General features: G+C 37.5%; 1 protein-coding gene across 7 annotated transcripts in view; it reads left to right on the top strand.

The window, feature by feature from the left end:
- The window catches only part of LOC5575537 (angiotensin-converting enzyme), a 527,507-nt gene that overhangs the window by 7,183 nt on the left and 503,960 nt on the right, over positions 1 to 16,364 (top strand). For 2 of the 7 annotated variants that reach the window (XM_021847779.1, XM_021847778.1), the window contains exon 2: positions 6,296 to 6,845. In XM_021847779.1, coding sequence (XP_021703471.1) covers positions 6,513 to 6,845 — 333 coding nt within the window. In that variant the 5' untranslated portion in view covers positions 6,296 to 6,512. Of the gene's footprint in view, positions 1 to 6,101; positions 6,846 to 16,364 lie in introns of all 7 variants that reach the window. The other 5 variants (XM_021847777.1, XM_021847776.1, XM_021847774.1 and 2 more) reach the window with 3 other exon arrangements.

The raw sequence follows: 16,364 nt of genomic DNA, 5'->3' as shown, positions 1-16,364 counted from the left end.
TGATTTTAGCCTTGTTCAAATGTGGCGATTTTTCATCGATGGAAGAATAAAGGACTGATTCAGACTCTGAAAAATCAGATCAATCAATTTAGAATCAAAACTTCGTTACATACATGAAATTTTTATTGGATCATGATAGGTATAACAGTAATGGTATATTCCAATGATTTACAAATGTTTCAAAATTTTAAATAGTAGTTTTAATAACGTTTGTTCTATCAAGGGGTCGAAAATTAGCACTGGATCGAAAATTAGATCCCTTACCCTATGGATGATACTACCGAAGATTCATGTCTCACATGATTCAGAACTCATGTGTAAGAGCAAGAAAACTGTAGTTGTTACTTGAAATGGCATCGCCGAAAACGATTCCGTTGTCAAATATTTCATAAGTTTATTCAATTAAACTACATTAACGAACTACTATTAACCCGTATAGGCCTGAGTGGAAGCATTAATACTAAAACACTCACCGCTCAGAGAATTCTTAGCGGAATCAAATGATTTTTTGTCTGTTTACTGGCCTACATATCTAGTATCTAGAAGTGGCCAGAAGAACTAGGAAATATTCCTGTGGCCGGATTTATACCAGTTGGTCACTGGGTCAAGTCGGGTAGAAAAGGGCTATTTTTTGGGTCATGCCAAGTTACCTTTATTTATTTGCAATAACAATCATTTTAATTCGCATAAATCATTAAGATCTGATATTCAACATTATGAATGAAGAGTTTTGCATTGTTTAAAATATACCGGATGTGGCCATTTGGACGTAATGCTCGGAAGAAACGGCTATAGATATGTTGAGTACTAAACCGTTTCAATTCTCGAAAAGTAGAAATCAAACATAATTGTGCACTAAAATGCGTTCCCATAAGCTTGGCACAGATGTACAGATACAAATTGGCCACTTTATCATAAGTATGAGGCATCCCGGGACCCTAAAATGGTCATTTGTAGGATCAATCAAATGTAAAACTCATAGTTATCCAATTCAATCGTTTCCCAAAAGGTTTACACTAATGCAATTTTCTTAAAATTCCGTCATGTAGTGGCCATATTACAGCCGATTCCGGAAATTATCTGTGACTTGAAATTTGTCTACTTCCAGGAGCACAAATGCACAGTACCCTTTTCACCCGACCTGACCCAGTGACCCATCGGAATAACTCTGGCCACAGGAATATTTTCGCGTTCCTCTGTCCACTCCTTGGAACTAGATATGTGTGTTAGTATAGGGCAAGTGTACCATTAGTGGTGCACCTAAGGGAAAACTGCTAAAACACGGTGTTAAGATCATGAAATATATGATTTTAACGTATCATTCGATAGATCTCAAATCCTTCTATCATTCAAATGTATAAAAATCACGATTCATTTGAAATTTCCCTGCAAAAAGCCTTGCACCAATAATAGGAACACTGTTCCTTTAGTGGAGGTATATTTTAAGGATGGTTCCTTTAGTGGCGCAAACCATTGATTTCTTATGGGACCCTCCACTATGGGTACTGATGCACCACTATAGGTGCAAAGGAGCAAAAAAATTAAGCAAAATAATTGTTTTAAATACTCTTTAATGAATGTTCGAATCCTCTGAGCAGAATCTCAAATAGAGAAACTTTAAAGTAGATGGAGTACCGTGTACCTTTTAATTCCGCTCCTAAATGCTTATCTTTGACAGATACGCGTATTTCGACTACCACTTGCAATCTTCTTCAGTGTCAAATCAAATGTGTTTTAAATAGTTTTACGGTTAAATTTCATGAATATTATTCGATTACTTGTATCATTTTCGCATCGTACATAATACAAAAATATCACATAATCATTTATTAGCGCGAAACATGCCAAAACACACTACCTCCACTATTGGAGCTACCTCCACTAAGGGAGCGTTTGCCCTACTGACAAAAAATCATTTGAATCCGTTAAGAATTCGCTGAGCGGTAAGGATTTTAGTATTTTTGCTTCCACTCAGGCCTATACGGGTTAAGAATGCAGAATTTCCTTAGAAAATTACCTACATTTAGGCGTCTTCCGCAGTTCAAAATGTTTTTTTTTTTTAAATGACTCAAAAAGTAAATGACTTGTAAGAGTTTGCTCTTCATATTCGGCTTCAGGGGCCATGATTTAAGTGAGCAACATTTTCAATACTACCGAATGTTGTGTACATGAGTGATCAATGTTTCCCCATATCAGCTAATCCCATAAATCATTTAAACATTTATTTAAACATACTTAAATCTTTTGAAATCCAAAATACAGTAGACAGTCACGAGCAGTGGGTGCCAGGACTTGTGTTAAAAATATAAAACTTGCAACATTTGCATTTTAAAATAAAATTTTTGTAGAAATATACCAAAAACTGATCATTGTTACCTCGGATTACGGTATGAGCAAAATATGATGTTCACGTGAGAACCAGAGATATAAGTTTGGTGGGCATAACCAATACAAATTACATATTTAAAAAATGAGTGAACATGTGCTTTTGGCCTTAGATCAAGCGATTGGTACCAAAATTGAGGTAGGATCCTAGGACCATATTCTCGAAGGTATTCTGAAACTAATCTTTCCAAGAAAATCGTTTTCTCCAGGAAATTCTTTAAAATTCTCTTTAGAAATTTGCCTATAAGTTTTTTGAGGTTTTTATATCATCGAATGGATCTAGAATCCAAGATTTTTTCTCGACATCTTTAATGAATTGAGAATTCATCAAAATAAGTTTCAAGTATTCCATTTTCATCAGCGATAGAGCCAGGATACTTAATTGACATTTCTTTATCAGTTTTTTGATGATTTTTTTAATAAGGGAATTTATTCTAAGAGTTTTTATAAATTCCTCCAGGTACCTAAGTATCCACAAGCCCGCTAATTTGCCTTTTCGGACTTATAGGGCTATTTTAGGCCAATGAACAGTATGTCTGATTTATAATAGGTCTATATTAGCATGTAGTGCTAATAAACGTGCCATTCGATTACTTGGGCATTCCTACAGGGAACAATTCGGAAGATTTCATTTGTCGTATTTGTGTTACATATAAGGCTTCCCTTACTATATAGTTTTTCACTCAGACTGTCCAAATCCGGTGCTTCCACCCTTGTGTTTGATCCTTTTATCGCTACGCTTGCTCTTGCGTGGGTGAGCGATGAATACTTGATCGGCATATAATGCGGTTATCATATCTGGTTAGACTTGTATTCACGTGGATCGTATTACCAACAAAGGTGACTCCAAGATCCTTTACTTATTCCGCTAACTCAATGTCCTTTCCATGACAATTGTGGAGATGCAGAGGTATACTCGGTCTTTAGAAAAGGAACTAACTTTGGAAAACTAACCGATCATCGAACAAGCGAGAGAATGAATATCAACATTCAGAGGGCCTCCGATTACGATATGCCACGAACTGTTATGGTTCACGAATCGTTACAGTTTCTGAATATGGTTCGATCGTCTTATTTTTCGAGCGACGAGCACACTTCTTCTTCTTCTTTTCTGGCGTTACTTCCCCACTGGGACAGAGCATGCTTCTCAGCTTAGTGTTCTTATGAGCACTTCTACTGTTATTAACTGAGAGCTTACTATGCCAATGACCATTTTTGCATGCGTATATCGTGTGGCAGGTACGAAGATACTCTATGCCCTGGGAAGTCGAGAAAATTTCCAACCCGAAAAGATCCTCGACCGGTGGGATTCGAACCCACGACTCTCAGCTTGGTCTTGCTGAATAGCTGCGCGTTTATCGCTACGGCTATTTGGGCCCCGAGCACACAGGTCCTTCAAATTGGCATACATCATCTTTTGCGTTCTCCGTTGCTTGAATTGAAACATTAGGTACATGTTTTTTTCTGCAGAACTAAACAGTCTTCGAGGAGGGGATGCTCAGTTTTACACTTGAAACACACATTTGTGTTTAGACTGCAAGATTCATTGGTATGATCTCTTCCATATTTCGAGCAACAAATGCTGTTGCAACAATGTTGCGCGGTGTGTCCATATTGTGTGCAGGGAACACATAGCATTGGTTTATGGTAGAAAATCCGGACTGGTAGCAGCACTGTGCCAAGTTTTAGGCAGTCCGGTAAAACAGTTTTGGCAAACATATTACTTATAGCAAGTAGGCCTTTGTTTCCACGATTGCTTTTGATCTGAGACGAGACTCGCGGAGACGGTCTTCTTTTTCTGCGATTGCTGAGTTTTTTCTTATTCCACTCTGTGTTTATATAAATTTTGCGCAAGCCGTTCAAGTTCTCACATGACCATCTCAGCAAAAAAAACTATTGAGTTTGCATCACACCGAAGCATCGACGGCATTTTGAGTGAAATTTCATACCAGCAAACGTAGCAGACATTATTAATAACTAGTATTGTCTTTAGTTTTATCAGCACCTTAGGAAAAACTGGTCCGATGATTACGGCTTTCAATAATAGTTTATTTTGAATACAATACTTCTCAATACTCTCTTTCATAAAAACGACGGGCTGCGTGTGACGTTTCGTGACAGTGAAATCTGGGCTGCATATGACGTTGATATTTTTTCTCTTCGCGAATCTCTCTCAGCTTTTGATGAGGCAGCTAACGTCTATCGCAGCTATGAGGCAGCTAACCGTGAATCGCAAGTCAGTCCCATTTGTAAAAAGTAAGCATGGGTTGTGAAGTTTTGAAACTTGTTTTCCATACAAATATTCTAAAAATTCCAGAGGATTCAAATAACATGTTCAAATCTTTATGAAACTTTCACAATTTGCTTTTCCACTACAATATCTTTCGGAGAAAAATATAAAGATGATCAAAATACAATTCAATTTTGTGTGACACGGTGCGGAAATTGATGTGGGACTGATATGCGGTTACTTTTCATTATGGGACAATTTGACTTGTTGTTTTTTCCTAATTTTTCAGAACAAATCATATTATTAATTAGTGCAGCTGAAAGAGCGCTGGAAAATATGTTGAAAATTGAACTTAACTCAATTTTGGTGAAAATGCAGATGGGACTGATTTGCAATTCACCGCAGTATGGGTACTGCTGAAATATTTTTATCATTGTAAACACCAAGCGTTTCACTTCTGCTAGGTCTATATTTTTATTGTAAACAACTCCGTCGATCTCCACGCGATGGGCTGATCCTTATACATCAAAGAATGAGCTTATCTATGAAGAAGACTGTAAGAAGTGGTTGGCTTCTTTCCTATTGTCAAAAGTAATCTGAACTTTGTGTTTGCTTAGAAGCTTTGTTTCACTTGCAGTTTCACATGTATTGTTAAGGAAATCTGCGATATGGAACACATTGATCGGCCATTTTACCCGTCGAATATACACTATGTTTGGACCGACAGCCATTTTTGGATGAAGATTTATTCTCCTCATTTTTTCATTGTATGCGATGGGATTGCAAAAAACTACTGTACAAGCTTCATGAGCGATGAAAAAACAATCCGATCGGGATGGTAACTGAGGGTCAACTGAAGTTAAACATTTCGTTAAAAGTTGCAAATATACTCCAATACTGTTTGAATAAGCCAGCTGTTGGATACTTGAATATGTTTTCCAAAACTTTTTGCCAATTAAATCATGGTTGGAACGATTCTTTGGTTGTCCAATCCTGTCCTGTCTAACTAACATTTCTTCCTTTCCCCGCTGACCGTAAGAACGTGGTCGGCGCCGCTATTGACTTCCAAATTTTGAGATGTTGATTTCTGCACATTAAGAATGGTGAGCTAATCTCAAGACCTATTGAACGGATCTCTGTGCAACTTTGATTATTCTGATCAATCAATCACGGAGTAGCAACTACGAATTGTACGGGCTCATGCTCATATTCTTCTTCTTCTTGGTCCCAATGAGGGCGGGACGAAGCGGGCTCCTTATAGCTCAGTGTTCTTATAAGCACTTCCATAGTTTTAATTGAGAGTGTTTTTTTCCCGTAGTTGACATTTTTGCATTTGTATATAGTGTGACAAGTACGATGATACTCTATGCCTAGGGAAGTCAAGGAAATTGCCAATACAAAAACATCCTGAACCGACCGGGAATCGAACACAGACACAACAATGCGACTACTGTTAAGTGGGAACAATACATTGGAATTATGTTAGTGTATGATTCATTCGCAGAAATAGTGTGATAGGAAAACTTTGAACCGAAGGGGAAGTCGTTATAATATTCGTGTAATCATTCGTGATACTCATACGTTTATTTTTAACGGAAAGTGAAATCGGCGTAAGAAGAAAAACACTCCGTTGAAAACCCTCCCAAAGTAATACTGCACCTATGTGGGTACTGCTAAAAGTGATATAGTGAAACCATTCATCCCGAGCTGTGGAGAAACTGCCAAAATGTTACAAAATATGAAATGACCCTCATCGAATTTGCATAATTTTGGATACAATATATTCAGTGAGAGTGTACGTCTGCAAACCGAAAAGTACTGGTGCATGTGATAAGGTGTTTTTCGTCGTCCAAAAACTAACAGCAAGTGTCATAAAAGCATTTTTTTCGGTTACGACATGGCTGCGTTTGCAGCAAAACTGGCCCTTCTAAGGGTGGCATTGTGTGTGATAGCGATTTCAAGCGTGGTATTTGGCGAAGCTGAGCCTCAACTGAATTTGCCTCCGTATGGCGGAGCGGTGACTCCCACCGGTAGACCACAGATCTTGCCGAATAGTTATACCGGTGGTCCAGGGGGACAGCAGCAGCAAGGTGATTCGCGAAAGGAAGGTAACAATTATGATCAGAGCCGCAGTGAGCGGTTTGGTCCACCGTATGAGGATGGGGATGACGACGAGGAGAATTATCCTCAGGGAAGGAGCAACGACGATCGACAGGATCGGCAGAATAGGGTGAGTTGTAACTTCTTTGTGGTCATACTTTATAAATACAAGTAATCCATTCACGGTGTGTCTGAAACCGTTATTAACGAAAATAATTATTTCATCAATTCTGAACCCAAAGACATGAACTCTTAGCTTTCTCTTCGTGAATTTGAAATTGTTTCTTTAAGGCAAATAGGCAAAATAAAAAAATCAGCTTGAAAATTTACTATCAAAAAAATAAATAATAATAAATACTTCCAATTCAAATGATTTGATCAAGCAGCAAGTATCTTCTCTGTCATCAAAATAGTTTCCACCTCTGCCATGAACCCATAACTAACAAATATTCTTGCTAGAAACAATGGCTGGAGCACGTAAACTTTGAAACAATAATAAGTACAGAAATTTTGAGATCGATTTGAGTGTCATTTCTTAGAGAAAATTAAAAACCTCAGATGATTTAAAGTAGGTCTGCCCAATTTACGGCCCGCGAAGAGCTTCACGATCCTCCTCATACCTGGCCCTTTTCCTGTTCTATCAACTTGGTGTTAGAACATTCCAAAGCTGATTGTTACAACTTCAGGTTCTTCAATTCAAAGCTGTTATATTTTGAAGATTACTCACACTAGCTTTCTGATATTTCTAAATTTGATTGCTGTCTTTAATGATTGTAAACGCTGTATGTTCAAAAAATAATTATATTTTTGAAGGAAATAATACAAGAAAACTTGTAAATAGGTTTCTTCACTATTAATGAACAAAACTGATTTTCATATCAAGTTCGATCGACAAAAAAATTATGGCCAAACATATTCTCACTAAATGATAAGGTGGATTCCAGCAAAATCCTGAGCCTGAAAAATTATAACAAATTAATCTATCTCTATACCTAAAAATGGAGTGGTGTTAGTATTTCACGAAATGGCGTGAGAACGATTCAACGGATTGACGTGAGTTTTTCACTATTACACTCGACAAGGGATGCAACATGATCCCGCAAGGAAAAAGTTCGGGAAAGCCCCCTGAAAAATCGGGAATTTGAGAGAAGACTAATGTGTCATGTGTTGTGTATGGTGGGTAACATGACGTTTTACAACAGCGTAGTTGACGGTAAAACAAAGTTTGCCGGGACCACTAGTATCTTACAAAATTTGGTTTTCTGTTGCTTTATCCTGAGAAAAGTTCTCGCATAATCCTTAATGAGTTTCTTACAGAACTCTGAGCAGGACGAACTTTTTCAAATCCTAGAACAGAATTTTCAAAATTAGTATTGGATTTGATTTTGGCGCAATCCTGAGCAGAATCCACTGAAAATACTGATAACAATTTTCAAATAATAGGCGAATAAAATTCGAACAGATCCTGTTTAAATTTCATAATGAGTTCTGAGAATGATTTTCTCAAAATCCTGGACAACATTCTCACAGGTCTTAGGTCAAAATTTTCAAAAGAATATTGGGCTGGATTCTGACTTAATCATAGGCACAATTCTGGCAGAATTTTAAGCAAGATTATCACAAAAACAAATGTTTATTTTCATTTTCTCCAGAGGAGCTTTGTCACTTATATTTGGTTTTACCAATAGTGTTGAAATCGCTGCATTAAAACAAGTTTGGCCCACCACACATGTAGCAGCCAAAACATCAGCTACACCAAAATCATCATATGACTTCAACCCTGGACGTCGGCTATCTGATAACAATAAAATGAGACCGTCGATGCACGATAGGTGGTTGGATGAGCTGGGCTTAGACGAGAGAAGTTCAGTGTTAGTTGTTGTTGATCATGAATAGCTGTTAATTCAAAGTTTATTATAAAATATCAATTTCGAAATATAGTTTTCACGATAACCGCTGTGTTACACACAGTGATGATATCTCGCGGAACATTACTAAAGGACCTATGTACAAATGAGAGATTCTCTCCTCTCTCGTTCTCTTTTGATTATAACAGTAGAATACTAAAGATTATGGGAAGTTTTTCACTATAGATCGAAAGTCAATTTCCTTGACTAGCGTTTCATACAAAAAAAGCAACAGAAGAGATTAATGTGACTCAGTTATTAATGAAAGAGAAAGTAAACAAAGAGAGCCTCTCAATGTTAGATAGGTCCTTTAGTAATGTTACGCGAGATATGATCGTCAATTCTAAAATGTTGGGTAGGCCTTTTTTGGAGCGAGCGTTAAATGGTAATACCACTTGGGATATAATTCAAACTTTTTCTCTGAAAATTGGACAATACTTTAACGAAGGATAGCAAAATTATAGTTATATGAAGTTTTCGACATATCCCTAAGCTTATTTTATTCAAGGTTTTGTATCATATTTAGCAACAAAAGAAAAAATCCAAACAGATGTGCACCAGATTGAAGATATACTCAAAAGATAAAAATGCAAGAAGCATTTACTTAAAACATAAAACATTTTTGTGAAAGATTTGAATGTTGGCCCAACCTTCAACGATTTAGCTTAGACATAATACATTTTTTGTTCATCGATGACAACAAAATCTTTGTTTTTGGTCAAATTCTATGCTGATTTTTTGTCCTTAATTTGGTTAAATAATAACCACGTGATTATTGAGCTGAAATCGAATTCAGGTTAACTTCTGCGTTCATGAGTCCTCTCATGGCGTAGTGGTAACGCGCCCCAACTAGAGATCGGGGAGTCGTGAGTTCGATTATCACTGAGAAGACGTGTAACTTTTTCGCAAATCTTCACATCAATTTGTCCATCTAATCCAATTGCAAATTATATGTAATGTTTAGCTTTTCGGTAGCTGTTAAACTTCCACTCGGCTGGTTAGCCGTAAACCACGATTCATAATTAAAAACAAGTAAAATGTTTTTGTTAAAATACCTACGAAATAGGAATAACTTACTGCCTTTCGAATGCACCATCGAGAGTGTTTCAATTAGACGTGACAGAGATATAGACAAACCACTTTTGTACGTTTTTGAGGGGGTGAGCCCAAACTTTTGTATGGGAGTGTATGTGCCAAGTTTCTTCTTAAAGTTAGAATGTCATTGAATCTCTTTCTGAAATATATTTTACTCAAATTTAGAAAAAAATACCAATCAAACTAACACCCTTCATTTTATCTTGATACAATCAATTATCAATATTTTTAAACACTCAACTATTTTTCTGAAAAATCAATATTATTCATATTTATTATTTTATTATTTCTGATATGAAGTAATAATTAAATGTACGTTTAGTTCGTTCAAGAAACCTGAGTTTAAATCTCAATGCATTACTTAGAGCAACACCTTTTTTTTCTTAACGTTGAGTGCAAACTTTCTTGGAGGTACGACTGTTATGTTGATGTTTAAGGTATGAGTTTCAGTCTTCAATAAAACTGAAAAACGGATTTCAGCTAATTTAGCTACATCCACCGTTTCGGACACATGTTTTATACCTTTTTTTAATGAATTAACTGTGCTCCGTTCTAAGTATTGTTTTGTCACCTGATGTTTAAGGTTGCACTTAACGTAAGTTTTGTCTTAAAAAAAGAAGAAAATTAAGGTTTGTTATGTTATTGTAATATATTCCTCAAAGTGGCTTTCGCCCTCAACGAGTTAACTTTTAAGGTTTGTTGAGCGCGGTTACATTTTTTTTTGTCTTTTCTACTTTTTACTTAGTGGATTCATGTAGTTTTCTTATCAAATGATTAAATGTTTCTATAACATTCCATTCCCCAGAATTCCGTTCCCCAGAATGAACCATTCCCATAATTTCATTTCCCATAATGTAACATTCCCCAGAAAGCTATAGGTGTATCATTTTTTTTTTTATTTTCTTTTCCCTATGTCACTGATTTGACAGGCTCAGGTCTGATGTGACAAAACAAATTGAAAAAAATAATAAAGAAAAAAGACATGTACAATGTTTCAAGCCAATGAGATGCACAGGCTGTGACCTAAAACTAGACAACGGACAAGCATACAGCCGAGAAACATACCTGACGAACGATTTTAACGGCTGAAGTAAGAATCGAACCCATACCGCACGGCCACGAAGCTCACACGAATGCGTTGGTATGCATATTATAATGATACACATATCATTCAATCAGTTCCGATAAAATGTACAATTGAATGTTCAATTCAGCACAGTACGGTGATGAACCCTTCTTACAGTCTTATTTTATCAATTATATAGGCAAAATATATCGAGAGTGAGCCCATATGGCATACAATCGTTTGGCATAAAAATATGTGCTTTGAAGCAATTTGACATATTTATATGAAACACAGAGGGGCCAGTTGGCATAATGACAATTTGGCATAATTATCCTAAGGCATCCATTGCTTCTTTTTTAGGAGTTGGATGCTCTCCATGTTATGCCAAATGACCCTTTTGTCAAATGACCATTGATAATTTGATTTATCATGCCAAATGACTTCTTATCATATAGTCAATTGGATGAGACTGAAAGTAGGGTGCATCACTATGTTGTGCAAAATGAAACAAGTCATTTGTACAAATCTGGGTGTATTTTAATGTGCAAAACAATGTTGAATACATATTCATTTTGCCGAATTTACATAATATAGTTAACTAGTTCGGAGATGTATAGCATGAATGTCTTTATTCCTTTCGGGGTAACACGAAAGGTAAGCTGTGATGCACTCTTCTTAAATATGTTATGAAAAGCTGGATACATTACAAACATTACAATTAATATGTATACATTTTAAAATTTACCGAATGAAGGGTGTATGTCTATTTTGTTCAGAATAGTGGTAAATTATATTTTGTTTTTTGAATTAATATTGGATATCGTGTTTTCCTCTAGACTGATCAATCAGTCATTATAAGTGCCAATAAAAGTGAAACTACTGTGTGTGCAAATGTCCTAGAAAAGGGTTTTGAAAAATTAAATATTTTTAACTTGATTTTTAGATGCTGAGGGTTGTAGGTATAAATCTTGCCGGTCGGGGATGTTTTCTTAAGGGAAATTTTCTATGTTTCTTTACCTCTCAGGGTATATAGTATCTTCGTACTTGGCACACACAATTTGAAATTAACATTCTTATATGTTTTTTCGTTCGCCGGGACGCGATGTACACCTTCAAAAAGTCAATTGGTAAAGAATTTCCTCAGTTAATAACTATGGAAGTGCTCAAAAGAACATTAAGCTGAGTAACAGGCTCAGTTGATGCATGCTGGCAGAAGGAAGAAAAAGATACTATTTGAAAGGCACGTTTCATTCCTTCAATTTGATGACAGCCGTACAGTTTTGCATGCTATGTCTTTCATTGTAACAAAACAGTTATCATCAAATCTGGTGGGGTCAAAGCACCGGTTTTGGCCAGCCCTAGAGAAAATATTTAAAAAAATGTATGAGTATCCGAATGCATCAGTATCCAAGTTGTGTAACAACTGCTAAGTGACGAAGAGCCTCTACAACTATTTTCGTCAAATAATGCACTGCCCAGAACTGTAGGGAGTCGATGCCGGTTATGGACCCTTTGAATTAACACTCAAAGCAACGTTATTCCTATGAAAATCCACCGGGGAAACTTCGATTACATTGTTAGGCAGCAGTTTCAGGCAAAATATTTGGTTTGAGACGCATACATATAGATATTTGAACATTTTTGTAAATGAAACCACACAAGAGGTTCCATAATACGCATTTCCAGGTGGGTCCATAATAGGTTCGTCGGCAGCGAGCCGGATTACATGGGAATCAAATGGAGAGTCCATAATAGGAAACGTCAAATTTGTAAACATTCCTATTATGGACCCCGGGAGGGTCCATAATAGGCATTCGGACAACAGTTTTTTCAAATGCATGTTTCGCTGGTAAAATCGAATGATTTTGTATGTTTCATAGGCGTACTATGAAGTAAAGACATTGAATTTGCTGTTAGACTCCACAAAACGTAAATGGGTCTGAGATATCATTGCGGAAAAGCGTCGATAATGAATTTCAGCTACTAAGGGGTCAATTACTTGCATTGAAACCCTATGGACCAATGCACGAGTTCACTAAATTGACGTTTGAGCGGTGCCGAATTCACTCGTTGCCATGGTCACGTAAATAATACGGCACCGCTCAAACGTCAAATAGTAAACTCGTGCATCGGTCCATATTTGTAACATTCGACAAAAGTAGGCATTGAGTAAATGGAACACCAAGTTTGTATTTTATGGCAGTATGGGAAGAGACTAAAATTTCGAAAAAATACTAAGAACTCAAAAAAGCTTCTTGGAGGCTGATATGTTGTACAGCTAGTATCGAATATTGGGTGAAAAACCAGAGAATAATTCTGATAGAAATTTCATTGCTACTATAATACGGGGCTCATGTATAATCTTAATATGACTGTTATGCGGTTACAATTACCAATGTGACAAAACAACTTGGTATTTTTCTCGAATTTTCGATAAATATCTCACAGATTTCAGTAAGTTGATCGAAAGTGTTTATCATTTGATGTCTCTCCGCGGTGTTAACCCGATATTGTCAACAATGTCGAATGTGACAAATATGCAGTAGGCCTGTTTATATTTGAAAAAAATATCTGGAAATCTACCGGTCAAGCAGTATCCTGAATTCTCCTACTAAGAACAATGTCTGGTCAAATTTTCAGCTAATTTGATATAGATTTCAGTATGCTTCTGGTTGGTAAATGGCTGGGCATGGCGTACCATTGGTACCTCGCGTACCTACAGGAATAAAATAGACCCCATTGTGTGATCCTTAGCCTCTTGCCCAGCAACTCCTATCCCTACCTCCTCGTGGTACTGGCCGGGGTACGAGTAATCTTGGGGAAGATCGGGTAACCAACCCCCGGTGGGAACTTTGGTCGTATGCTGACAGGGAAGGGGGGGTTTGCTTCTGCAAACCTTGAGCGTCTGTACTCCATGTTAGGAGCGGCTCACAACAGCGTCTGTTCCCCATGTCAGGGGCGGCTGATCATCGTCCGAGTGCCAGAGAAGGACTCTAAGCTAAACTGCGCACTATGGCCCTCCGAACATTTAGGGGGAATGGTCCTCCGGAAATCTAGGGGGTTGGTGTCAGGCCCTGCAAGCCAGCCGTAAAAATACACCAGCACAGGAACGTCAACGAGAGAATACGGACCGGAACAATCGGCAAAGACCACAGCGACGAAAATGGACTAGCGATTGGAAACTCGGTGCGTGGAACTGCAAATCTCTCAACTTCATCGGAAGCACACGCATACTCTCCGATGCACTGAAGATCCGCGGTTTCGACATCGTAGCGCTGCAGGAGGTGTGCTGGACAGGTTCGATGGTGCGAACATTTAGAGGTAATCATACCATCTACCAGAGCTGCGGCAACACACGTGAGCTCCCAACTAACATTCACTCATTTAAGAAACACCATTATGGCAGTTTTATTCAGCATCATGTTCAATAACATTTTAATAATTTTCATGGCCAACCTTTGTTCAGGCGTTGTTCACACAAATTTGGAGAAACTTTAAAGCATGTCGTCGAATTCCAACTTTATTTTTCAGCTTTTAAAACGTTTTACAAGCATTTAGTTCAGCTTTTATACGACTGGTCCAAAAATAATTAAAAACAAATAAAAAAAAAAAAAATTCAGGCGCTTCAATTAAAATGTAGTGTACACAATTATCATGATATGACAACCATATTTAAAAATCGCCTGAATACTGGATTCGAACTCGAGACCTTCCAATCGTCAGCGGTATGCCTTGCCATCTGCGCCATCCTAGAATTGATGAATGAATCGTCCAGTGCAAAATATAAACCTCTCATAGCTGAATATTGATCTTGTTTGAGCTTCTATTCGACATCGTCTAATCAACACATGGTACGCTAATCAACAACTGAACAAGCATATTATTCAGCTGCTGTTTAGTGCTGATCCAAGCTGAGTTCAGTCGGCTATTTTTAGCGCACAGTGAGAAAATTTATGTCAATGATGGTCAAAAATAATGTTTATTTACACAAAGTGAAATCAGTCTGAAATGATTAAGGTGAATATGCATCGAAGCCAAACCTCAAATTTTCAAGAGCACATTTCAGTTGGGAAGAAATGTCATTTTAAATGTAGCTCGCTATAGATATTGATTTAATCAATTCTGTCAAAGAAATGTCCACTTTTCTTGTACGGAACAACATCCCGAGCAGGCGAAAAAAGTTTAGCAATAGCTTGTAACACTTAAATGTTTTGTGCCAGTCTAAGCATATTCCCTTTTTGTTCATAACCAAAGGATTAGCAAGCTTTATGAGTAGCTTTTGTGCCCAAAAGACTAAAGCTTAAGTAAGTGTTGCGTAAGTTGCATAACCAAAGGAGAATGAACTGGACGCTTATAAACATTCGATAAGTTACGGAATTTTTCACTAATTAATTTGTACCTGGTCCTTTGAATTTGGAAAATCCACCAATCGGGAAAAGCGGATCAGTGGAAAGTTTTTAGATTATTTTGAGTCCCCCAGAGCTGACCAATAAAAAAGATCGTACAAAATAGACTGTACATGATAAGGTGGAAATTACGTCGTAGCTTCAAGGCTCGAACAAGTTTATTGTGCGCTTTCCATTTTATTCTGGTGGAGTCGATTGAAGTGATAAGATTATTTTCCAAGTCAGTGAAGCTTTTATCGAAAAGTGAAGCCATAGTTCCAAAGTGAACTTTACTATAAATTTGTGAACTTTTATCCGAGTTCGAAGTAAGTTCGCGAGTTTCCGTAACTACTCGAATAATTTGAATAATCGTGTTTTTCAGTTTTAATTTACAGAGTCGGATAGTTTGACCTGTAATAGATAATTATTGCCAGTGAGTGATTTATTGTGACTATTCAGGTAAGCCTTTGGTGGAGAATAATTATTGAACTTTAGTTAGTGAAAATTATCACGTTGTGTAGGCATCGTCCAGCCCATCCAACGTGGGCAGCTTGTCCAGGCTAGTGCAAGATTTCCTGGATTGACCCCAGTACCACGTGTTCCCGTGCGAAGTCCCTTCCTGCGTGTGATCGAAGACTGTTTCGACTAGTGGGCCATTGTGGGTGGAAAATCAGTTAGCTTTCCACCGGTTCGATAAGCCCGGACGTGCGCTTGTGCCCAAAGTGTGTGCCCGAGTCGTTGATCCAAAATCGAGCAGTATTTCGACTCGTTTCGCCAAAGCGTGAGGCGTGGAGCAACATCAACCCGCTCTAACTCCACCAACCGCCAGGGACGCCTCTACCCTGAAGATCGTGCCCACGCGCGAGTCTACCGTATAGCACACGTTCCAATTAGAATCCGACGAAGCTCTCCTGCCGTCGAGGGACGATCAAGCCATCGCCGTTGGAGCACCACGCCGATGCAGTTAAGGTCAGATCCACACTAGCTTTTGAACAGATTGATTGTATCCGCAAATTGTATATATAGAATAAGCTAAATGAGTTAAATGCGTGACGTCACCAGACAAGTTACTAGGTTTTATTTGAATGTTCACAATAAATTGAGAGCTTGCATACGTTTTGAATAGGTCCTATGCAAATAACTCTCTAAATTCATTTTTTTTTTAAATAAATTCGTTTTAATTGACTTTGTTTCAT

This window comes from Aedes aegypti, chromosome 2, assembly GCF_002204515.2.
Source record: "Aedes aegypti strain LVP_AGWG chromosome 2, AaegL5.0 Primary Assembly, whole genome shotgun sequence".
Classification (NCBI taxonomy): domain Eukaryota; kingdom Metazoa; phylum Arthropoda; class Insecta; order Diptera; family Culicidae; genus Aedes; species Aedes aegypti.
The sequence above is the reverse complement of the archived record's forward strand: the minus strand, read 5'-3'. Positions and strand labels throughout refer to the sequence as shown.